The 26,799-nt window shown below is 42.3% G+C and overlaps 1 protein-coding gene across 11 annotated transcripts in view; it reads right to left on the reverse strand.

Moving 5' to 3' along the window:
• The window catches only part of LOC124004301 (CUGBP Elav-like family member 4), a 119,034-nt gene that overhangs the window by 57,692 nt on the left and 34,543 nt on the right, over positions 1-26,799 (reverse strand). For all 11 annotated transcript variants that reach the window (XM_046313112.1, XM_046313107.1, XM_046313113.1 and 8 more), the window contains exon 2: positions 19,293-19,375. In XM_046313112.1, coding sequence (XP_046169068.1) covers positions 19,293-19,375 — 83 coding nt within the window. The remainder of the gene's footprint in view (positions 1-19,292; positions 19,376-26,799) is intronic.

The following is a 26,799-nucleotide window of genomic DNA, read 5'->3' on the forward strand; positions in this document are numbered from 1 at the left end:
GTTCTCAAAGATTGTGTTATTTTAAAATATATATAGTTCAATATATTTTCTGCATGCTTTCTATTTGGTTTTGGTAATTTAATTTCGCACTGAAACAGTTTTTCCGTCCTGAAAATGCGCATTTAGACGATCCACCTAAGAATTTTCTATACATACAAAACCTTGTAATTAGCTCCAATTACTGTAATTTTCTCTATATTAAAGGGATAGTTCTGTATTATCACAATAAAGCCATTCATCTACTTCCCCAGAATAGGATGAACAAGGAACAGCTAGCATGCTAACTGTTCCTGTAGACTTCCAGTCATTGCACTAATGCTAGTTAGCATTGGCTCAAGAAACTACCTCTATCTTCTCTCATACTAGCCCCTGCAGTACCTCACAGCATTGGCCTCGAACCACAGTTTGAAAACTCCTGGTCTAACCATTAGGGCCACTGCCGTGTTGGCATGGGTTCAAATCTGAACCATGCCCATCTAACATAAACCGTCTTCCGACTTTCCTGTCTCTCTCACAGTATATCCAATGAAGTAAAGCCTTGCGTAACTTACCATGATGAGTATGACTGAACACTGCCACCAACATACAGCAGCCCAATGGAGAAGAGCTAGCTACGGAGGTCTAATTAGCAGGATTTAGTGTTGTGCATAATAAAGCTAAGCTAATAACTACACAATTATGAATCTGTAATAGCATTATGGAGACTTGAAGACTGTGGTAATGACATGCAATTAGAGCATAACAGTTATCACCAGGATCATAGCATCAATAATTCAGCATGGCCACATCTCAGCCCAGTTGCAGAGTGAGGATGACATCTAGCCAGTAATAAGAGAGACTAGAGGAGATGGCTGGCTCTATCCGGAGCCCACATGGTAAAGGCTGATGCCATATAGTTGAGCTCCCCGGCAAATATATGATTCAATATATTATTCAGGGTGCTAAGGATGTTCCAAGAACAAATGCAAAAATTCCAGCCAAATATTTTTTATAGAAATGAATTGGTTCTCGTTTCCAAACAGTTGTTCGTTCTGCTTTTGAAATCCCATGCCATTTTTTCATTTCCATAACAGACCATGAGCCATGAGTTCTGAGATGCTGTTGTTTCGTACTGGTGTGATTACAGTTTTGCCTTCTAAAATTTTTTTTCAAACAAAGTTTCAGAAACAGTCATGTCACGTAACAAAAATGGTAAGGAAATGTGTCGTCTAGTAAAAGGTATAAGCTGATGCACACCCCACAATTCTTTGTAGGGGTGCTGACTAACGGAGAGTAAACTATAAAAAGAAAGAAAGTTGTACACTCATTATGCTCCCAAACATTTCATGGGTCTAGCAACCAACATTTTTTTGCATGCAGTGCCTGGTGGCAGCATAGCCAGCGACTCCCTCAAAGAGATTTGTTTATCCACATTTTTTTTTTTACCTCACTCCCAGGGCAATGTTATGTAAGTCTAACAACCAAAGGCTACTGGAGTCGACGTGACAGCTTTAGTCATTTGAAGATAAAAATATGACTGTTGGTTAAAATTGTGTTATTGTGCAAAAAAATAAACTAAACAGCCAAACTGAATACACTGACCCATAAAAACTGTTTAAATATCAATCGACTTAGTGAAAGATGAAAACAACTTTTCCAAAGTTTCATTAAGGCATTGGAACATCTTCATAGAAGTCAACTGCGATTCTCAACATCTGGGCTCCTTTGAAACCCCCGACAGCTTGCCTGCTGATCAGAGAGCTGCCAGATAGCTCAATGGTCCGCCCTGTTGGTGGGAGACAGGCAGAACAAATAAATGAAAAACATACTTCCAGGACCTAAGCATGGTAGAGAGAGAAAAGGGAGAGAGAAAATGAAATAGAGAGAGCGAGAAAGAGATTGGAAGATTGAGAGAGGTGAAGAGAGAGAAACTGAGAGAGACAGGGAGAGAGAGAGAGAGATATGCTGTGGCCAACTGTGTTTTTACTGTGGGCACAGCACTCAATAACCACATGTGCACACACGGACACAAATGCATGCATGGATGCAACTGGCCGATGTTTGACACTCTCATGCCAACTATTACTGGTGTAGCAACAAAACTGTCCCTGGACCAGCACTTAAGGGCCTAATGCACTGACACCACTAACTCCCAGCTGTTGATGACCTCTGATGGATGTTGGGTATGTAAAGTTAAATACAATGTGTCTAAGAAAAACTTAGTCCCTAGCTCAATCACTTCTGTTTGCCTTATAGCTTAGCAGGCACCTTCAACCAGGGCCACATGAAGCTCATATGTTTGGGGATGATCTATCTGCTCTATCTAATCCCCTGCATAGTTTATAAGGAAGGTTAAGCACATCCTTTCCCAGGAGTGTGTTAACAGGACCTCACTGTTTTGTGCTAGCTACACAATAGTGATGAATGAGATGAGATACCCTCATGGAATGTAAAGAACTTGACACAGTGAAATTAGCTTCATACCGTAAATGCAATCAATCCACTTTGGTGTAAAACACCCCAACTGTCCTTTTACTGATTTGCGTGATATCTGGAACAGTAGCAACACAGTAAACAGTGCCCACATTGCTGAGTCTACCTTTAACAATAAATACTGAAAACTAACTCTAACTTGCCTTCCTCCAATGTCTTTAATTCAAAATGAGCCTTGAACAACTACAGCTAACACATACTAACATAGCCACTGTTCAAAAACTGTAATATTCTATTATGCAGCCGGTGCAAATTCATTTGTCGGTCTAATTTTGCAGGTGCCCTTAACGCGTCGATCAACAACAGGCGGCTCGCCGTGAACAAGCGGCGCCATCTGTGTGTTCTGGAGCGCCCGTCACCATGGAGTCATCCCTCTATGCCACGGCAACACTAAGGCTGTGTCCCAAATATCATCCTAATCGCTAAATATTGTAGTGCACTACTTTCAACCAGGGCCCACAGTGCTCTGGTCAAAAGTAGTGCACTACGTAGGGAACAGGGTGCCATCTGGGGCGTAGCCTGAGACTCCATTAAGAACCGCGGGTCCATGCATCTTCGGCCATCATTTATTAGGCAAAAGGCAATTAGGAAGCCCCCAAAGACACCATGTGTGGTAAGGACCAAGTCTCCCCTCTTAATCACTTGTAGTAATTAGTTTCTCAGAGATGTATCATTAGGTATCAGAGCCTTTGCAATCTTCCCAGCCAACACGTCAGAGATGACAAAAGGAAGGAAGAAGAAGAATAAAAGGTGGAATCGTCACAATAACTGAGGTTCTGGGAGAGTTGGGGGAATGTCCAAAAACGTTACAAGGTTGTCCTACAAGGAGTGTAATCCATCAAAGTGATTTTTCTTTCCCCCCCCCTCCTGTTCCAACGGCCTGTCTCCTTTGCAACGTAATAATTTTCCTCTCACAGTGTGACATTCATAAAGGATGCTGTGGCTGGGCTGGTACTGCGTCTCGCCAAACTTCGGGAAGCTAATAAATGCGTCTCTGACGTGTGCCTACTGCTGAGGCCAGGGGTGTCTTCCCTTCGCTCCCCATGAGAGCCTGTTCCAAAACTCTCATGATGCTGCCTTCCTCCATTCTCTTCCTCAAGAAGGCTTTTATCTATACAGTCTTCTCAGATCAAAGCTCTATTCATTGACTATAGGAAGGAAGAAGCTGTTTGAAGAACGTGGTGAGAACATGCCAATGTGTGAGTCAAAGGTTAGTTCAAAAGTCAGGGTGATTTGAACCCTGGGAAACCCCTTCCTGAACTGAATATACACAGGGGGATCTGATCCTCTGGCGGTGGATATGACAGCCTAACATACCTGATCAGTCAATCTAGCTCAATTCTAGACAGCGTAATTTGCTCTTTGCTAACGTGAAGGAAAAGCTATCTCTGAATGGTTTCACACCCCATGCTTCAGCAAGACTCAGGCAAACCTATAGGACAGTGTCTTTACTCTATGGCAACTTAACCAACAAATTCACTTTTTTCATCTTTATTTTGGACTCGAGTGATACTTCTCCGTGTCGCCGCATGCACACATGGAAAAGTATCGTGGGCTACATTGTCGCAAAAAAATGGAATATTTACGTTGCGGATAAAGCTTGGAATGACACCATTTCATAAAAGCCCTGCATCACTATACTGAGAACGTTGCCATTTCTAAAAGGATGTATTTGGGTGTTTTTGGATCCTTTGTTCATGTTTTTCCTCTGCCTCTGTAATGCAGAATGAGCATTAACCCACTGTTCCTAGGCCATCATTGAAAATAAGAATTTTTTTCTTAACCTGTTGAATCTAGGGGGCACTCTTTTCATTTTTGGAAAAATAACGTTTCCAAAGTAAACGGGCTATTTTGTCAGGACAAGATGCTAGAATATGCATACAATTGACAGCTTAGGATAGAAAACACTCTAGAGTTTCCAAAACTGTAAAAATATTGTCTGTGAGTATAACAGAACTGATATTGCAGGCGAAAGCCTGAGAAAGCTCTGCGTTCCTATTCGTCCCTATTGAGCAGTGAATGAGATATCAACCAGATTCCCTTTTCTATGGCTTCCCTAATGTGTCTAGTGTAACAATAAAAGTTTCAGGCTTTGATTTTGAAAAATGAGCCTGAACGTCAACATTGCGTCAGTGGTCAGCTGGAGTCTCTCAGAGTGTTTTGTGCGTAAGAGACAAATGCGGACATTGTTTCTCTCTTTCCTACTAAGAAGCCACCTGTCTCTGTTGATATATTATCGAATAGATATTTGAAAAACACCTTGAGGATTGATTATAAACAACGTTTGCAATGTTTCTGTAGATATTATGGAGCTAATTTGGAATATTTTTTCGGCGTTGTCGTGACCGCAATTTCCGGTCGAATTCTCAGCCAAACGTGAAGAAGAGTTATTTTGGCTGCAAAAATAATATTTTTGGAAAAAAGGAACATTTGCTATCTAACTGGGAGTCTTGTGAGTGAAAACATTCGAAGCTCATCAAAGATAAATTATTTAAGTTGATTGCTTTTCTGATTTTCGTGACCAGGTTGCCTGCTGCTAGCTAGGCATAATGCTATGCTAGGCTATCGATAAACTTACACAAATGCTTGTCTTGCTTTGGCTGTAAAGCATGTTTTCAAAATCTGAGATGACAGGGTGATTAACAAAAGGCTAAGCTGTGTTTCAATATATTTCACTTGTGATTTCATGAATATTAATATTTTCTAGTAATATTTATGTCCGTTACGTTATGCTAATTCATGTCAGTTGATGACAACGCTCCCGGATCCATGATGGGTAGGTGAAAATAATATATCAACCGGGACAGTTGGTTTTTCAGTAGGGCCGGGAGGAAGAATGGCTACTTCTCTCTTTTACGCAAGAATCACTCTGAGAGCCATCAGCTGGCCACTTACGCAATGTGTTCGTTTACGCTCATTCTTCAACATAAAGGCGTGAAACTATGTCTAAAGGCTTTAGACACCTTAGGGAAGACGTAGAAAAAGGAATCTGGTTGATATCCCTTTCAATGGGCAATAGGGATGCATAGAAAGACAGGGGTTTCAAAATAAGGGTCACTTCCTGATTGGATTTTTCTCAGGATTTCACCTGCAATATCAGTTCTGTTATACTCACAGACAATATTTTTACAGTTTCTGAAACTTTAGAGTGTTTTCTATCCTACGCTGTCAATCATATGCATATTCTAGCATCTGGTCCTGAGAAATAGGCAGTTTACTTTGGGAATGTTATTTTTCCAAAAATAGTGCCCCCTAGCATCAAGAGGTTAATAGGGCGTTGGGCATGTATTTTAGAAGTGTCTGGAACTCTATCGGAGGGATGCGACACCATTCATTAGAAATTCCATCATTTTGTGTTTTGTTGATGGTGATGGAAAATTATGTTTCAGGCACCGCTCCAGATTTTCCCATTAAGTGTTTAATTGGGTTGAGATCTGGTGAATAAGACAGCCATGGCATATGATTTACATAGAATGTTATGCTCATCAAACCATTCACTGACCGCTCCTGCCCTGTGCATGGGGTCATTGTCATCTTATGTAGGCATTGCCATGGTAGCCAAAATAATGACCTGCCCAGCATTTTGACCCTAAGCATGATGGGATGTTAATCTCTTCATTAACTCAAGAACCACAGTTGTGTGGAAGCACCTGCTTTTAATACACTTTATATACCTCATTTACTCATCTGTTTCCATTATTTTGGCAATAACCTGTATGTCGTTCCAAAAGCTCAAGCCTTCTCTTAAAGAAATCTTAGAATTACACATTTGCTTAATAATTAACTACTTACTTCTCAGAATCCTAACATTGTTTGCTTAAAATGCCTCCCAAAGCTAATTCCTGTGTCTCTCTCTTTTCCCAATACTGTCTTGACTACCTACGACTGTATCTCAGATTCTGCTGATGCGCTCACCCAGTACATGTCAAAGCACTTTACCAAACATGTACACTGAGGAAAAACACAGAATAAAGAGAGAGAGAGAGGGATGGGATGGGGAGGGAACAAAAATCTAACAGTTTGTGGTGAATTTGGCTCGGACAGCAAGATTCTCTTTGAATCTGAGAGTGTGTCGGAGAAGAGAGGAGAAGCGAGGATAGAAAAGAGCGATTGTTCTTCCATGTAGAAAGGTGGCACAAAGAAGCGTGAGCGGGCCTTCCAGTGGGAGGGGTGTGAGAGAAAGAGAGAAAAAAAGACATAGTAAATAAATAAAAGGTAAAAAGATTATTGATGGTAAGGAAGCTAGCTAAAAAGAATATAGTAGAGTAAATAATGTTACAGCACTAATAAACACAATTGTTTTCACCAAAAAGTATCGAAATATTTATGCAATTTGCAGACATATAATACACAAGCTTGCAGACTCTCTCTCTCTCTCTCTCTCTCTCTCTCTCTCTCTCTCTCTCTCTCTCTCTCTCTCTCTCTTCTCTCTCTCTCTCTCTCTCTCTCTCTCTCCAATTCAATTCAATTCATGGGGTTTTATTGGCATGGGAAACATATGTTAACATTGCCAAAGCAAGTGAAGTAGATAATATACAATGGTTCCTCCTTTAAAAGTTGCATCATTCTCCTTGCGGGCTGCTGCAGCATTCTGTGGCACGTTATCTATTTGTCAGCCATTTTTTCTGTTAATGCAAGTTATTGCTATTTTGAACACCAAAGGGCATCTTTGAGAAGCATTTGATAGTATTCCGTATTTGCATTACCAGAGAATTTAAAACATTTTTTATAATAACATGGTATATGGGATTGATTTTAAGAAATTTGGCTTAATTAATTTCATTAATATTATGGTGTTTCTATACAGAGAAAAATGAAAAATGAAACCCTTTGAGTTTCCTTTAGGATGGAATGGAAAATATGGCGCTGTACAGCGTGATGGCCGGGAGAAGGATACAGGATTGGAGGATTCTAAATTGTTTGCATTAGACAACTTTGTTCCAATTAAATCAGTGATATTTATTCCCATAGTAATTCGTTATGGATCCATAACTAAATCAACATCCTCCTTTTAAAAGAGTATTTTTATTTTATTAATTAAATGTGTTTATTTGTTTATTAGGCTACTGAGCAGTCTACAATACATACTGTAGTAAACATGGGAAAGTGACTAATTCCTTACATAAGGGAGAGCAGGCCAAGATTTTTAATGAATTTATTTGCAAATTATGGTGGAAAATAAGTATTTGGTCACCTACAAACAAGCAAGATTTCTGGCTCTCACAGACCTGTATCCCGGGTTCGGGAGCGTAATCATCAACTGACACTAATTAGCATAATGCAACGGACATAAATATTACTCGAAAATATTCCTATTCATGAAATCCCAAGTGAAATATATTGAAACACAGCTTAGCCTTTTGTTAATCACCCTATCATCTCAGATTTTACAGCCAAAGCAAGACAAACATTTGTGTAAGTTTATCGATAGCCTAACATAGCATTATGACTAGCTAGCAGCAGGCAACCTGGTCACGAAAATCAGAATATAATCCAATTAAATCGTTTAACTTTGATGAGCTTTGGATGTTTTCACTCAAGAGACTCCCAGTTAGATAGCAAATGGGACAGTGGACTCGATGGGACAGTGTGGAGAAGAGGAAGATCAGCTGGAAGTATCTGTGGGCCATGGAAGCGAGGCGGTTGAGCTTTTCCATCAGAGCAACATATGACGTCCTTCCAACACCAGTTAATCTTCACCAATGGTATGGTGAAGATCCGGACTGTGCCCTCTGTTCCATGCCAGCCAACCTCAGGCACATTCACACAGGGTGTAAAACAAGCCTCCCCCAAGGATGCTACACCTGGCGTCACAACCAAGTCCTTAAAAACCTTGCGTCCGCCCTGGAGGACAAGCGAGCTGCCACCAACTCCCTACCACTCACAGCAGCTGCACACTCCTTACGGACAAACTTTGTCCGCCAAGGAGCTAAACCACCGAAGAGCGGCTCTACACCATTAGAGCGAGACCAGCTCACTTGGCCCACGACTGAAAAATGCTACCTGACATTGGCCGGCAACTTGTGTTTCCTCGGGAGAGCGCAACCAACACCCTAAGACCTGACATGGTGCTCTGGTCCCGTTCGCTCAATAAGGTCTTCATCATTGAGCTCACAGTACCCTGGGAGGACTCAGTAGATGAGGCTTATGAGCGAAAACATCTGCACTATGCTGATCTAGCTGCCGAAGCACGGCATCTTGGCTGGAACACAGAAGTCCGACCAGTGGAGGTGTGCTGCAGAGGTTTTGTGGCAACATCTACAACCAGACTGCTTAGAGACTTGGGAATTAAGGGTTTTGGGGGGGGGTTCACACCTAGCTCGGCAATTATAAAATTCTTTAGTAATGGTTGAATAGTCTATTGTTCAGCTAATAGCCCATCCTGCTACGCTTGTGAAAACCTAATAATACTACTTTCCACATGTTAAAGATTCCAATTGATAAAGTGTTTTTAGTGCTGGCAGGATGTACAGTTTTTTTATTCTCTATATATGAATTACACATCAGCCTTTACTTAAATCATGTTTCTAGTCTATTGCATCGTTACAATGTGTAATCATTAATGTCCCAGGAGCAGGAGTGGTAAACACGTGTATAATTGTAACACATACATGCAGACACAGCATCATTCAAATAATGTAGTTTGATACACCTGGTATTGGATATGACTGAAAAAAAACTTGCTAACTAGCTGTTTTCGTAAATGAACTTTATGACAAAAGAATATGCACGGTCATTTGTCTCTACATTAACTAACATATTCCTCTCAATTGTAAATGTTTTGCTTGACTCCTTATGACGTTATAATTACTTAAATGTTTTTCAGCCATCTTTACTGAAGAAAGTCACCGGGGTCGGGTGTCTCGCATCATATTCGTCATTGGAACCACTTGACATATGATTGGTGAAATAAAAACCTTCGAACCCAAATGCATAATGAGTGCTCTACCTCCCCCTTGTGGTGGTCTGGAGCAATGAATCCGTGACACTGGGTACCTCTAGGTCCCGCGGTGTAAGCTCGCAACTTATAAAGGAGGAACCACTGTACAAAAGTGAAATAAACAATAAAAAGGAACAGTATACATTACACTCACAGAAGTTCCAAAATAATAAAGACATTACAAATGTCATCTTACGTATATATACAGTGTTGTAACAATGTGCAAATGGCTAAAATAGAAAAGGGAAAATAAATAAACATAAATATGGGTTGTATTTACAATGGTGTTTGTTCTTCACGGGTTCTCTCTCTCTCTCTCTCTCTCTCTCTCTCTCTCTCTCTCTCTCTCTCTCTCTCTCTCTCTCTCTCTCTCTCTCTCTCTCTCTCTCTCTCTCTCTCTCTCTCACACACTGCTCACAGCAGTGGAATACAGTATCAGGGCATAGTATACCAAAGGCTCATTGAACGCAGTCTGGCAGTCTGCAAAAGCACACACAGAACCGCCAGCCAGGTTATAGGAAAGGACAGAACGTTCTGGGTGTTACAGCAGAGTGAAGAAAGACACTCTCCACAGCGGCATAGAGTCCATAAACAGTGATGGATGGCCCATCATAATTTACCTCTTTGGTGACTTTTCAACAGCGTCACACCCCAGGAATCACATGCAAGAGGTGAGCAAGCAGACAGTACAGACAGAGCAAAAGTCAGAGCACAATAGAAAGGCAATGCAGAGAAAATGAGGCCCAAGTGAGAAAGGGAAAGACAGAGATATATGTAGAAAGAGATAAAGAAAGAGAGATGAGAGGTGAGGAAATGTCTTTGACATCAGCTTGACTAAACATTCCCACACATACAAGCAAGTGAACACGCAGGCACACATGCACGCGCACACACACACACACACAAAAATGCTCAATTGGACCCTCTGCCCCCCTCCTGTCCTTGCTTCCCTCGATGACTCCATCCCACACACACTGTATCTAGAGCATGAAAAATCCACTGTCTCCTCTACTCACCTCTCCTCCCCTGCCAACGCAGAGAGAGAGAGAGAGAGAGAGAGAGAGAGAGAGAGAGACAGATGCAGCAGGAAGGAAAGAGAACAAGGATGACACAGCGATAGTGTGTGACAAAGAGAGGGAGGGCAAAAGGGATATTGTAGCGAGAGAGACAGAAAAAGAGAGAGCGAGGGGGAGCAAGAGAGAGGGCGGAATTCATCGCTTTCTCTAAGGCAACGGAAAAGAGAGTCCGAAAAAAAAGCAATTGCCACATGTACAGTATGACACAGAAGAGCCAAAGAGAGAGAGAGAAGGAAGTAAGTGCACCTAGAGAAAGTAAAACATTTACTTACTCTTTTCACCAGGGAGAGGGCAAAGTAAACTACATATGACAGTTTCCTTTCACCCATGGGAGATGTGAAATTGGGACACTCAAGAGATGGCAAAATGAGAGCCTGAGTTACCTTGTTATTCCCATGACATAATAGGTCTTGAGAGTATCACAGCAACACATCGTGTGATCGGTAGTATAGCAAACGCAGTGTACCAAGTAAAAGATAATCATCGAATGATCAGTTGTGTTTTGGTTAAACAACGACAACATGTAATGGAATGACCAGTTCTGTTGAAATTGTTTGTGTCTGTTAGGTAGGCAAGTCAGAGGACGCCTGAACATGCTTAAGGCTAACTGGGAGGCTGATAAGGCAGCGCCAAACAGCATCGCTGCCTACATCGTGCAGATGTGAGACAAGCTGGACAGTCTGAAGGAGATGCATCTTTAACAGTCACAACAAAAGAGAGTTTGTGTGTATGCATTGGTATGTAGGCTACGTGTGCCTTTTTAAAAATGTATGTAGTTCTGTCCTTGAGCTGTTCTTGTCTATTGATGTTCTGCATTATGTCATGTTTCATGTTTTGTGTGGACCCCGTGAAGAGTAGCTGCTGCTTTTGCAACAGCTAATGGGGATCCTAATAAAATACCAAATACCAAAACGTAGAAGGTTTGGTATGAGAACGGTCCATGGAGGGTGAATGACCCATCACTGCCTCAGCAGTGCAGTAGATGATAACTGAGGGCTGTCAATTAAATCACAGGTTAATGTACATTGATGAACAAGCCCACATTCCTCCTGAAGAAACAGGAAACTGTTCTACTTTAGAATAGTGATTATAACCCACTATGAAATGTATGAATTGAAAAATACCATGTGTCATATTGTGCTAGCAGCTGAATATTACATACAGTACATATAAAAACAACATTATTAGATTTTTTTTTAAAAGGTCTGCCTGCCTGCATACAGTAGAGAGAGAGTCTGGACAGCCCCTATTGATCGCCACCCGGCACGCATCACCGCAACTTTCACAAATTGCTATTGAGAAGTGACCTGTAATGCAATTACTGCCCAATCCGGGGCCTAGGCCACCATCAATTATTAAAAGCTGCCGAGCCACGGCCTGGCTGATACTGTTCCGCCTCCGCTCCCTGTGTTGTCATTATCACGTCTGTCCACAACTGGCCAGCTGTTGCACCACGTACCACACAGGCACCGGAAATAAGCTTTAGGACCAATGCTTCCCCTGGATAAAACTAAGTATTACGGCTATGGGCTGTATGGATACCTATCCTTGACCCAGGTGGTTGCTACTCATTGGTGATGGTGGATGAGGTGAGTTTCTCCCCTTAACAAGGTTATGAAAGCTCTTTTGGACCTAGTGGAAAACGTTTTTATCAATGCAATACGTTACTATTCAAATTTAAGTTCTGTCAAGTGAGAAGATGAGGACAGGAAGCTTAAACGCAGGTTGATATTTATTGAGTCTTGTCCTGGAGGCAGAACTGAGCGATATCTCCTTAGATAGGCCAGCTGCAAAGTCAAAATCGGCTCTATTGTAAAAATGTATGAAAACAAAAAGGAGCTTTTTTATGTCTTAATTTAAGGTTAGGGTTAGCCATTAGGGTTAGCAGTGTGGTTAGGGTTAAGGTTATGGTTCAGTTTAAAATCAGATTTAAGGACTTTGTGATTGTGCTTGCTAGTGACCACTCTGCAGAACTGCCCCCAGAACACGATACATGATGAAAAACGCTAACGCACAGCTTCAACAGTTGAGACATGGGCTCCTTCACCAAATGGCACCCTATTCCGCATAAAGTGCACTACTTTTGACGAGAGCCCTATGCACTTCATAGGGAATAAATAGATGGGGCTCTGGTCAAAAGTAGTGCACCAAATAGGGAATAGGGCGCCATTTAGGATGCATACATGGCTCAGACGTGCACTCCACCTTTGTCCCACCTTCTCTCCTCCCAGCCACACTCATAAAACCCCAACCTCACCCAGAGAGCCAGGCAGTTATTGACCAATGAGGCGGCTTATTGAGAAAAGCTGCCATGAAAGTGGGTCATGTAGCCAATCAATGCCATGGATTTTTGGACCCAGTCATTATCTCTCCTCGAGAAAAAAAGAAACAGACACAAATCAGTGGTATGGAGACACCTTGCCTACACCTCCTCTCTCACCCTCTCTCACCCCCTCTCTCTCTCTCTCTCTCTCTCTCTCTCTCTCTCTCTCTCTCTCTCTCTCTCTCTCTCTCTCTCTCTCTCTCTCTCTCTCTCCCTCTCTCTCTCTCTCTCTCTCTCTCTCTCTCTCTCTCTCTCTCTCTCTCTCTCTCTCTCTCTCTCTCTCTCTCTCTCTCTCTCTCTCTCTCTCTCTCTCTCTCTCTCTCTCTCTCTCTCTCTCTCTCTCTCTCTCTCTCTCTCTCTCTCTCTCTCTCTCTCTCTCTCTCTCTCTCTCTCTCTCTCTCTCTCTCTCCCTCTCTCTCTCTCTCTCTCTCCCCTCTCTCCTCTCTCTCTCTCTCTCTCTCTCTCTCTCTCTCTCTCTCTCTCTCTCTCTCTCTCTCTCTCTCTCTCTCTCTCTCTCTCTCTCTCTCCCTCTCTCTCTCTCTCTCTCTCTCTCTCTCTCTCTCTCTCTCTCTCTCTCTCTCTCTCTCTCTCTCTCTCTCTCTCTCTCTCTCTCTCTCTCTATCCATCCCTCTCTATTCCTCCCTCTATCACCCAGCTCCCTTTCCACCTTTCCTTTTCATCTGTTTTCTTGTCCCCATGTTGCAACGGGTGTCAGGGAGGGAAAGAGTGAGGGAGGGAGGGAAGGAAGGCAGGGAGGGAGGGAGGAAAAGAGGGATGGCAGAACGGTGCTGGGCTGTGTGTGTATTTGAACACGCTCTGAAATGACTCATTGATTCACAAGCTTCTATGTTTTCTCATCTGACTTTGCGCTATTACAGTGTGAGTCGGTCGGCACTACATTTCTGTGTGTGTGTGTTACGCTGCTTATTCAGTGTGGAGGAGAATGCGTTTGTAAGAGTGTGCAGATGTGATGGTGGGTGTGAGAGTGACAGAAAGACATGCATATGTATGAAGTGTGTTTTATGTGGGTATGAGAAAGATCTATGTCTATTTGTCTCTCACTTTTAATTTGATTTGATTCTTCTTCTTTTGGACTAATCCTCCAAGTCCTTAAACATGAAAATACAATTTATAATACTGTGTCTTTGTGTCTCTGTGTGTGTCTCTGTGTGTGTGTGTGTGTGTGTGTGTGTGTGTGTGTGTGTGTGTGTGTGTGTGTGTGTGTGTGTGTGTGTGTGTGTGTGTGTGTGTGTGTGTGTGTGTGTGTGTGTGTGTGTGTGTGTGTGTGTGTGTGTGTGTGTGTGTGTGTGTGTGTGTGTGTGTGTGTCTGGGTGTGTGTGTCTGTATATGTATGTGTGTGTCTGTGTCTGTGTGTCTCTGTGTGTGTGTGTAGTCTGTGTGTCTGTATGTGTGTTTAATGCTCACGGCTTTACACAAGTGTAATAGTATGTCTTGTGTGAGAATGTGTGTTAATGAGTTTGAGCGAGTATTTGCGCGTAGGTGTGTACACACACTGTGCCGGCTAGTCGTGTCCCCTCTCCTCCTTCTCCCTCACCCCCTGCTAGGGAGGCCTTGTGCCAAAATCAATAGATGCTTTCTGATGCATCATGCTGTTGTATGAGTCTGAAACACGAGAGGATCATAAATATGGCATCCAAAGGCACACATTTGAGACAGGTCCCATTTTATACCTGTCTTAAACCTCCCCGGTGAATCATGTTATAGACGCACACTTTGAATAAACTAATGCAACATTTGTTATGTTTAGTTTTTGTCTGGCATTGGTTTGACCTCTGGTTAAGTTCTTCTCTGTAAAAGGAACTTTAATGGATTTCTGTTAAATATAACTATAATGGAAGAGCAACCTAATAATGTGCCAGCACCTGTGAAATCCTGAAGTAGTACACTATCTATACAAAAGTATGTGGACACAATGAGTGGATCCGGCTATTTCAGCCACAACTGTTGCTGACAGGTGTATAAAATCGAGCACACAGCCATGCAATCTCCAAAGACAAACATTGGCAGTAGAATGGCCTTACTGAAGAGCTCAGTGACTTTCAACGTGGTACCGTCATAGGGTGCTCCTGAGTGGCGCAGCGGTCTAAGGGACCTGCATCTCAGGGCTAGAGGTGTCAATACAGACACTCTGGTTTTGATTCAAGGCTGTATCGCAACCGGCTGTGACTGGGAGTCCCATAGGGCGTCACACAATTGGCCCAGCATCGTCCAAGTTTGGCAGGTGTAGGCCGTCATTGTAAATACGAATGTGTTCTTAACCGACTTGTCTTAGTTAAATAAATAAAATATATTATAATAATACGTTAATTCCAACAGGTCAGTTCCTCAAATTTCTGCCCTGCTAGAGGTGCCCCAGTCAACTGTAAGTTCTGTTATTGTGAAGTGGAAACGTCTAGGAGCAACAACGGCTCAGCCGCGAAGTGGTAGGCCACACAAGCTCACAGAACAGGACCGGCGAGTGCTGTAGAGCGTAAAAATCGAGGGTAAAAATCGCCTGTCCTCAGGTGCGACACTCACTGCCGAGTTCCAAACTGCCTCTGGAAGCAAGGTCAGCACAATCATTTTTCGTTCAGCTTCATGAAATGGGTTTCCATGGCCGAGCAGCTGCACAAAAGCCTAAGATGACCGTGCGCAATGCCAAGCGTCGGCTGGAGTGCTGTAAAGCTTGCCGCCATTGGTCACTTCACCATCTGGAAGTCTGATGGAAGAATCTGGGTTTGGCGGTTGCCAGGAGAATGCTACCTGCCCCAAAGCAAACTGTAAAGTTTGGTGGATGAGGAATAACGGTAATAATAACACTTTTGAGATTAATTAGACCGCCGACTGCGAGCCAGGCCTAATCGTCCAACGTCACTGCCTGGCTTCACTAATGCTCTTATGACTGAATGGAAGCAAGTCCCCTCAGCAATGTTCCAACATCTGGTAGAAATTCTTCCCAGAAGAGCGGAGGCTGTTATAGCAGCAAAGGGGGGACCAAACTCCATATTAATGACGATGATTTTGGAATGAGATGTTCGACGAGCAGGTGTCCACATACCTTTGGTCATGTAGTGTACACAAGTACACAGTCTACTCTAATCAATGTCAATCACTAGTGACTATGATACATAAAAACAAACAATTATCATATCCTACTAAAATACAAATTAGTAGTTTACTATATACCATAGTTGATTCCACACAAAGGCCTGGTCCATTTCCAATAGCATTGCTACGTCGTCCAACAATTCCAGCCATGAGATTCTGAATGTTGCTAGATAACCAGCTAAACATTTTGAAATGCTTTGGAGAAAATGTCAACACGCTAGTGAAGTCGAAAATCATTTGAAAATAAAATACATCTTCTAAAAGGGGAACTATCACTTTAAGATATCCCAGTAGGTCAGGGATACATCCCATCTGGAGCTCAATCTCAGTTACACTTCTGATTTTCATGTTTACTTGATAGTTAAGTGCACTCGCAGGGTCCCCCGGCTCAAATTCAGTCCCCAAGTAAACGCCAAGAAGGAACATCAGCAGTGGAATTGGGCTCAAGCTCCCGATTTAAGTATCCCTGCAACAGGTATATCAATAAGTCATTTCAAGGTGCTTGTATCATGTCAATTCCTAGTGCCTTTAGGAGCACCTTCAGGGTATGTTCACTATGGAATCCAAAATCCTCTCAGTTTAGGCGTCACCTGGGCATCGGCTGAGCTAGGCACAACACTGCTTTTCAATACTTTCCAACACGAGGGAACAACTTTGAGAAGAAAGATGCCAAGTGAAGTGAAAATGGTGGTGGGGGGAGGGGCGATAGTAGGTTGAAAAGAGAAGAGAAGAAAAGAAGCAAAGTGCGGATAAAAACGTCCTACTGCCTTTTACTCATCTCTCCGCCAAGTCCCTGCTCTTTCCCTAATCAACTCATTTGTTGTGTTTCTCTGTCTTCACCTCTGTAATGCTTCAAAGACCGCGTCTCCCAGACTCCTCTGCTTCTTTAAGGTTGGCTGCTCATACCAGAACTGTCCTGGAGAATTATACTTGTTTACTTAGCATTCACAATGAGTCGACAAACCTAAGCAATCACCGGCGGCCCGATCTGGGATTGGCTAATTAGCATTTCTTATTAAACGACGGTGATGGGTAGTGACTTCAATTAAATTAATTTGCTGTGGGTTCCTCAAGATTACCACGATGACGCCACTGCCGCCGCCACTGCCGCCTCCTCGCAACATTTACACAGGCTACAGGGACTGCTCTAGTCACCATAAAGCTTTCAAAAAGTATGGATCGCTAGATTAATAAAGGGCCCTTTACTGATAACATAGATGTCGTACCACGTACTGTACATACAACAACGCTCAATAAGGCAAAATCTTCATTGTGGACAGAAAATCACATTTTTGTTTTGGCCAAATATTAAATGTATCTTCTTTTTTTGGTGTGTGACTGCGCCATTCCTGCTCGGGGGGATGAAAGCAGAGAGAGAGAGAAGGATCCACAGCGGCAGAGGCAGCGCACGACTCCTCTCTTCCGCACTGCACATCTATGATGTCATAATCACTCACATCAAAGGCTTTCTGCTCAACATGGCGACTGTCAACCTCCCTGGAGGCGTCATTAAAAAACGAACAGGCCCAACCAAGCGAGCCCTGACAGAGACGCATCAAAACTCAACGCACACACACACACACACACACACACAGACACACACATATGGCACAGATACACAATGTTAAAGCCCTGCAACATAGTGCTGGGTTAAAAAATAAAATAATATATTAAAGTATACATTGGATCCAGATAGTGTAGGAGTTGTTGCTTGCAATCATATTGTACATACAGTATGGTATACAGGTAACTGCCAAAATAAAGGAAACACCAACTTAAAGTATTCAATAATTTGGTGTTTGTCCATAGTGGTAAAAAACGCTGTCTCAGGCGCCGCTCCAGAATCTCTCATAAGTGTTCAATTGGGTTGTAATCTGGTGACTGACACACACACACACACACACACACACACACACACACACACACACACACACACACACACACACACACACACACACACACACACACACACACACACACACACACACACACACACACACACACACACACACACACACACACACACACACACACACACTTTAAACCCCCATTTGCTCCTTTGAGACCACTGTTTCAAAGTCATTGGAACAGAGTTTTTCACATTTTGCATTGGAGGCAAATGAGGGGGGAATGAACAAATGGAACTCTGGGAAAGGCCTTGTTTGGAAGATCAAAACACTGGTCAGCTCAGATGTCTGATCCTTTGCAATATCGTAGACCATGAATATACAACACGACTTGACCATAGAGCAGACATCTGGGCTGGTCGTAGGTGTAACAAGTGACTTAAAATGTATGTACTGCGGTATAGATTTAGTTTTTTTTACTGGCAAATAAAAGCAATCAATCAATTGCATTTAATACTGTTTAGTACTGTGCAAGGTAATGTTACATCTGACCCTTTCATTTGGATCTGTTTTGCTATTTTAATCGCAAGCAGGTCTCAGTCAGATCAGTGCTCAGTGGCAAACTCTGTCCAGAATGTACTAATGGAGGATTCTCACAGTCGGGCCAATATCAATCTATACCAGCCTCTGCTCTTTGCCAGGGAGGATTGGGTCCACTACTATTACTTAGCCGGTGCTGACACACACACACACACACACACACACACACACACACACACACACACACACACACACACACACACACACACACACACACACACACACACACACACACACACACACACACACACACACACACACACACACACACACACACACACTTTAAACCCCCATTTGCTCCTTTGAGACCACTGTTTCAAAGTCACTGAGGTCTCTTTTTCTAACCATGGTCGCCAAAATAATGGGCAACGGGGTATTTTTATACATGACCCTAAGCATGATGGGATGTTCCACCTGTGTGGAAGCACCTGCTTTAAATGCACCTTGTATTCCTCATGTACTCAAGTGCTTCCTTTCTTCTGTATGTACGAACATAATGTTGTTAGACACGTTAGATATACTGTATGTATATTTACAGTATATTGTTGGCCCTACCACAGAACACACACATACACACACACTGCAACTATAAATAGGCCTGCTCTGATGTGATGCTATGTGGTTTCTCCCCGTGGGTTTGTGTGACTGTCAGAGGGAGAATGAAAAGGCGAGGGAGGGGGAGAAAGAGGGAGAACAAATGGGAAAAGAGGGTGGTGTGTTGTTGTGTGTACAGTATGTCAACAGTAAAGACATTGTGTGGCACCTTTGAATGCAAACACATTTGTGTGGCAAGGTGTGTGCGTTGCGTGTGTATGCCTAGCTGTGTGTGATCTTTATGGGTGCCGGAGTCATTTATTTGTCTGGGTGCATTTTAAGGTGCTTGAGGGGCCATAAAGTACAGTATGACAGTGTGGTGGTAAACTTACCCCTGGCAGGGTCTTCTGCTCATGAAGAGCATTCTGAGCTTTCAGGGCCGACTCTCTGGCACAGTAGGTAAGGAAGGCACAGCCTGAGAGAGAGAGAGACCGAAAGAGAGAGAGACATAGAGAGGGGGTAGGGAGAGGGAGAGAAAGGATAATGACGTTAGCATACTGGGGCAGACACTGAGAGACAGCGAAGGAGGAGACCACTCAAACTCGTTAGAGACAAAAATCCAAGAACACAAACTAACACAAACAGAGCCGTCCCTGGGAGAGAGAGAGAGAGAGAGAGAGAGAGAGAGAGAGATCAAAGAGAGAGAAAGAGAACGAAAGAAAGAAAGAAAGTGAGAGAGGGAGGGAGCGAAAGAAAGAAAGAAAGAGAAAGATGGAGAGAAACGATGGAGAGAGAAAAGAATGAAAGAGTGAGAGAGAGAAAGACTGAAAGAGTGAGAGAGTGAGTGAAAGAAAGAGAGAGATGGTAAGCCTGCAGCTAAAGAGTACTATCTCCGAAGCGCTGGCCTACTATAAACTGAGTATGCCAAACATTAGGAACACCATCCTAATATCGAGTTTACTTTATAAGGTGTCAAACGTGTTCCACACGGATGCCGGCCCATGTTGACTCCAATTCCTCCCAGAGTTGTGTCAAGTTGGCTGGCGGTGGACCATTCTTGATACACACGGGAAACTGTTGAGCGTGAAAAAAACACCAGCGTTGCAGTTCTTGACACAAACCAGTGTGCCTGGCACCTACTACCATACCCCGTTCAAAGGCACTGAAATCTTTTGTCTTGCCCATTCTCCCTCTGAATGGTACACACACACACCCAATCCATGTCTCAATTGTCTCAAGGCTTAAAAAGCTTTAAGTTATCTCCTCCCCTTCATCTACACCGATTGAAGTGGATTTAACAAGTGACATCAATAAGGGATCACAGCTTTCACCAGATAAGTGTATGTCATGGAAAGGGCAGGTGTTCATGCTGTTTTGTATACTCAGTGTATGTATGCTAAACACTTTACTATACACTTTCCCTTTCCATGTTATCACTTCTCGTGTGGCAGAGATTAATAAACGTGTGCAAGCTAATCTAGCTATACTAGCTACTTTCTTCCAAAACATGTCAAATCGTATGTGGCTCTCCTCTCTCTCTCTCTCTCTCGCTCTCTCTCTCTCTCTCTCTCTCTCTCTCTCTCTCTCTCTCTCTCTCTCTCTCTCTCTCTCCCTGCAAGTCTGCAGTTATCCAGTCGACCATCAGTGTGCGTCGGGTCCTCACTTTGCTGTGACAAGGCAGACATTTCCCTGACAGTCTTTCTTTCTGCTCCATATGTTCCCACAATCCCCTGTTTCCCTAGCACCTGGGCTGACATGAGGGGGCTGCCAGGGAGATGCCGGAGACTCAGGCAAACTAAGAGAAACCACAGGAACATGTCACTCACAGGCCCCCTTGACAGGAAGCCTATGTAGCGCTGTCATAAGACTGACATAGTGTTAGCTAAGGAGAATCTTATTTAGAAGTGTCCAACTTTTGACTGTGAATGTTATTATGGAGACCCTCCATGAACAGGAACACGTAGCACAGAAACCCTGGAACCGTGTTCAGAGGACATTTGAAGACGTTATGCCAACATTCCAGGACCCCAATAGATAATCGTCTGTAGGGCCTGTTTACGCTTCAACATCACATTCTCCCCACAGTCAATTTGTAACATGTGTCGTTACCATGAAAGCATGAAGTGAAAATGAAATGAAAGGATGACAATATGTCAATGTATGAACAAAAATATGCCAATGTATGAACAAAAATATGTCAATGTATGAACAAAAATATGTCAATGTATGAACAAAAATATGTCAATGTATGAACAAAAATATGTCAATGTATGAACAAAAATATGTCAATGTATGAACAAAAATATGCCAATGTATGAACAAAAATATGTCAATGTATGAACAAAAATATGCCAATGTATGAACAAAAATATGCCAATGTATGAACAAAAATATGTCAATGTATGAACAAAAATATGTCAATGTATGAACAAAAATATGTCAATGTATGAACAAAAATATGTCAATGTATGAACAAAAATATGTCAATGTATGAACAAAAATATGTCAATGTATGAACAAAAATATGCCAATGTATGAACAAAAATATGTCAATGTATGAACAAAAATATGCCAATGTATGAACAAAAATATGCCAATGTATGAACAAAAATATGTCAATGTATGAACAAAAATATGTCAATGTATGAACAAAAATATGTCAATGTATGAACAAAAATATGTCAATGTATGAACAAAAATATGTCAATGTATGAACAAAAATATGCCAATGTATGAACAAAAATATGTCAAAAATATGTATGAAACAAAAATATGTCAATGTATGAACAAAAATATGTCAATGTATGAACAAAAATATGTCAATGAATGAACAAAAATATGCCAATGTATGAACAAAAATATGTCAATGTATGAACAAAAATATGTCAATGAATGAACAAAAATATGCCAATGTATGAACAAAAATATGTCAATGTATGAACAAAAATATGCCAATGTATGAACAAAAATATGTCAATGTATGAACAAAAATATGTCAATGTATGAACAAAAATATGTCAATGTATGAACAAAAATATGTCAATGTATGAACAAAAATATGTCAATGTATGAACAAAAATATGTCAATGTATGAACAAAAATATGTCAATGTATGAACAAAAATATGCCAATGTATGAACAAAAATATGTCAATGTATGAACAAAAATATGTTTACACAATGTACTGGTGATGCTTATTAGGCAGTTCGCCATCAAGGCATAAGTAGTTGATTGGTGTGACATTTTTTGTTGTCTTTTTTTGTTTTTCTATTTAGACTTGGACTTTTCTTTCAAAGACTCAAAGACTCAAAGATGTAAGTTCTCCAATCTTTTATTTCTGTCAAGTTTACAGTTTGTGTCTGTTTATTACGAATTCAAACCCCAGCATGTTTTCGGGCACTGTAAAAACACCAGGTTGACTCCCCTCACAGGACTGTCATAAAGACAGTTCACACTGTCCTAGAGACTGTACATATACACAGTTTTAAAATATAATGAACAAACTAAAAGCCGTCTGCGAGCTGTGAGTAGCATTTTGCAATCAAAAAGACGCTGGTTTAATACAGCGGGCAGAAGTCAACAACCGAACTAAACAAGGATGCCTGAAGAGTAGATCTCGTATCATTCTAGCTCTATGCCTCACGCTCTCATTCTTTTGTTCACATTCAACTTGTCAACATCCTTTTTTAATGTAAAGTTATGTCATTAACATCTGTGGTACCTGGCTATTTACATATTGACATGTTATGGGCAGAGAGAGTGGGGGCCAGACGAGCTGCAGCATGTATGAAGAGACGGGCTAACTAGTGTGCCTGGGGAGCTGGTCTCAGTCGCTGTGTGTGCTTGGCTCTGTGTCTTTAACCCTGGGCTGGTCTGATGGCGGGCCGCTGGAGAGCTCACTCCGCCTGTTGCTGTTTTTAATTAATGCCATGCTCATTAGCCCGAGTGGGAGCTCACTGCTGACAGCCTGCTACCTCCTACCTACCTCCTCCCTGTCATGTTACGCTACATGCCAGCTGCCTCTCCCAAAGGAGGAACACGCGTGTATGTGTATGTGTGTGTGTGTGTGTGTGTGTGTGTGTGTGTGTGTGTGTGTGTGTGTGTGTGTGTGTGTGTGTGTGTGTGTGTGTGTGTGTGTGTGTGTGTGTGTGTGTGTGTGTGTGTGTGTGTGTGTGTGTGTGTGTGTGTGTGTGTGTGTGCAAGCCTGGGCTTCACACACATCGCTCATACAGGGGTACACAACACACACACCCGTTGGTTTTACTATCCAAGCTGGGACCAGAAAATGGATTCCTATTCAAAATCCTATTTTCCCTCACCCTAAACATAAACCTCAACATAACCCTAACCCCAACCTTAACCCCAAATCACTAACCCTAAAACCAAACCTAACTCCTAACTCTAATCCTATCCTGAAAGCCTAACCCCAATTGTAACCCTAACCCTAATCCTATCCTTAAACCCTAAGCCTAAAATAGATTTTTTCCTTATAGGGACTGCCGAAATGGCCGCATTTGTCAAAGTTTCCTTGATTTACTATCGTTGATTTACTATCTCACACACACACACACACACACACACACACACACACACACACACACACACACACACACACACACACACACACACACACACACACACACACACACACACACACACACACACACACACACACACACACACACACACACACACACACACACACACACACACACACACACACACACACACACACACACACACACACACACACACACACACGTTTGAGTAGGCAACACTCAACAAACACCCCAGTCATAGTCAGGCTCAGCTCGGATCTTGCTGTGTCTGGCTCTAGCTAGTATCTGGCTAAAACACACACTGGTAGGAGCAGTGGATAGACATTCATCTTTTGTTGTCTTGCATTGTTTCACAATGCTACAAATTCAAATCAACAACAGTGCAGAGAAGAGAAAGAAGAAGAAAAGAGGCAGCGAATGAGAGAGAAATGGAGAGAGAGAGAGAGAGAGAGAGAGAGGGGAAGATAAGGGAAAGAGCAAATGAACAGTAGAAAGCAGGGGTGGAGAAGGGAGAAGAAAGCGGTGCAGAGAAAGAGGTTAAGCGAGAGAGAGAGAGAGAGAGAGAGAGAGAGAGAGAGAGAGAGAGAGAGAGAGAGAGAGAGAGAGAGAGAGAGAGAGAGAGAGAGAGAGAGAGAGAGAGAGGAAGTAGAGATAGAGAGGGGGGGCAAGATAGAAGAGTAAAGGGAGGTAGAGAGAGAAAGGTAGAGAGAAGAATTAGTGAGAGAAAGGTAGAGAGAAGAGGGTAGAGAGGTAGAGGTAGAGAGCGAAGATAAGATCACCTTGCTGTGAACACCATCCCCCTGTGTCCTACACTCGCCTCTTATCTCAACCACTGCAGACACCCTAAAGTGACACACATCCACCGACCTAAAGGGACACACACCCACCGAGAGAGAAAGAAAGAGGGAAAGACAGAAGGGAGTAAAAGAGAGAGAGATAGAGGGAGAGAGAGAGAGAGAGAGAGAGAGAGAGAGAGAGAGAGAGAGAGAGAGAGAGAGAGAGAGAGAGAGAGAGAGAGAGAGAGAGAGAGAGAGAGAGAGAGAGAGAGAGAGAGAGAGAGAGAGAGAGAGAGAGAGAGAGAGAGAGAAAGGAGAGAGACAATGTCTAAAAAGTAGGAAAGATAGGTTGGAAAGACACCACTACTTTCTTCTAGTGGTTAGAGCGTTGGGCCAGTAACCGCAAGGTTGCTAGATCGAATCCCCGTCCTTACAAGGTCAAATTCGGTTGAACAACCCCTGAACAAGGCAGTTAATCCACTCTTCCTAGCCCGTCATTGTAAATAAGAATTTGTTCTTAACTGACTTGCCTAAATGAATCTTACCAGTGATTTGAGAAGAAGCTGTCGGTGACAGCCAAGTGGCCAAACTCTCTTATCTTCTGTTACAAGAGATTCCAATTGCAAGATGTCTAACTGAAGATTTGCTGGCATCAATTAAGCCCGTGCCTCTCATGAAGTCCAATTATGACTTAACAAATGTGAGATCATGGGACTTGGTATTATCATTGCATTGTAATCATGGATGCCAAGAGAAGCCAGTCTTCCCAAATAAATTTACCAAGGAAAAGGGAAAAAACATATAAATCCTTTATCTTTCATCTCTCTGTGTTTTTGTCATATTCCGTCAATTCGCAAGAGGCTGAATGTATCTTACCAGAGAAAGCATCCAAGCGAGCAAACAGCGCCCCTCTGTCTCTGTATGTGTAGGCCATCTATCTGATACTGTCTGGTCAAAAAGAGTATGACATTGTTGCTGCCCGTAGCCTTGAATGCAAGGGAAGCCAGTGAGCATTTGGCCTCCCGTGATAAAAAAGTATAAAATAATAGCCTTTGTGTTGAGCTAAACTGAGTGAGCTGAACTGTGAATGGTCCTGGCGCACCAATAAATAAAGTGTCAAGAAGCCAGTTTGAATTTGGCTTCACATTTATCACATCTCCTCAAGAGAAATATGTCTTTGACAGAAACAACTTGAATTGTTGCATATTGTTGTGTTGTTGTACTCCGGTGGCTAGCTAAAATTGTCCCTTTCCTAAATTAACCATGGATGGAGATAGGGATTTGGACTTGTGGTTTTACTGAATTCTCAGTACTGGCAAATGACTATAACCGCAATTCTGATCAACCATTAATTCATACCTTGTTGTGCCCCTGGCCTGAGAGGATGGAAGTTAAATATGTAGCTAGATGTAAGAAGGATAATTTTAACTAACTAACGTTACCCAAGAAAGGAAGTTAGGTTGCGAGCAAGCGTTTGAGCCAGGTAGCTGAGGACAACAAAAAACTAAAAGCGTGTACTGTATGACAGAGTGATAGACTGTTTCGTCAACATGAAAGAGAGGAGAATGGCATTGGCATTTCTCTACAAGTAGGTTGAGTCAACATGTTTTTTCTACTTGCACGAACGCACGCACGCACACACATACACACAAACATCAGAACCATTGACAGCTACATTATATTTATCTTACATTGATTGGACTAAATTATTTTTGGTATTTTTTAGTTGTAACTCTATTAGAGAAAGCATAGGCAAATTTATTATGTTGAAATGTTGAAGTTGAAATGGTGCTAGAATAGTGGAGGTGTCACGCCCTGATCTGTTTCACCTGTTCCTGTGAATGTCTCCACCCCCTCCAGGTGTCGCTTATTTTCCCCAGTGTATTTATCCCTGTGTTTCCTGTCTCTCTGTGCCAGTTCGTCTGGTATGTTAGTCAAGTTTACCAGCGTGTTTTTCCTGTTTTCCTTTTGCTGTTTTCCTTTTGCTGTTTTCCTTTTGCTGTTTTCCTTTTGCTGTTTTCCTTTTGCTGTTTTCCTTTTGCTGTTTTCCTTTTGCTGTTTTCCTTTTGCTGTTCTCCTTTTGCTGTTCTCCTTTTGCTGTTTTCCTTTTGCTGTTTTCCTTTTGCTGTTTTCCTTTTGCTGTTTTCCTTTTGCTGTTTTCCTTTTGCTGTTCTCCTTTTGCTGTTCTCCTTTTGCTGTTCTCCTTTTGCTGTTCTCCTTTTGCTGTTCTCCTTTTGCTGTTCTCCTTTTGCTGTTTTCCTTTTGCTGTTTTCCTTTTGCTGTTTTCCTTTTGCTGTTTTCCTTTTGCTGTTCTCCTTTTGCTGTTCTCCTTTTGCTGTTCTCCTTTTGCTGTTCTCCTTTTGCTGTTTTCCTTTTGCTGTTTTCCTTTTGCTGTTTTCCTTTTGCTGTTTTCCTTTTGCTGTTTTCCTTTTGCTGTTTTCCTTTTGCTGTTCTCTTTTTGCTGTTCTCTTTTTGCCAGTCTTCCTGGTTTTGACCCCTGCCTGACTCTGGACTACTTTCCCGCCTGCCTGATCATCCTGCCTGCCCTGACCTTGATTCTGCCT

The sequence above is a fragment of the Oncorhynchus gorbuscha genome, linkage group LG18, assembly GCF_021184085.1.
Source record: "Oncorhynchus gorbuscha isolate QuinsamMale2020 ecotype Even-year linkage group LG18, OgorEven_v1.0, whole genome shotgun sequence".
In the NCBI taxonomy this organism is placed as follows: Eukaryota; Metazoa; Chordata; class Actinopteri; order Salmoniformes; family Salmonidae; genus Oncorhynchus; species Oncorhynchus gorbuscha.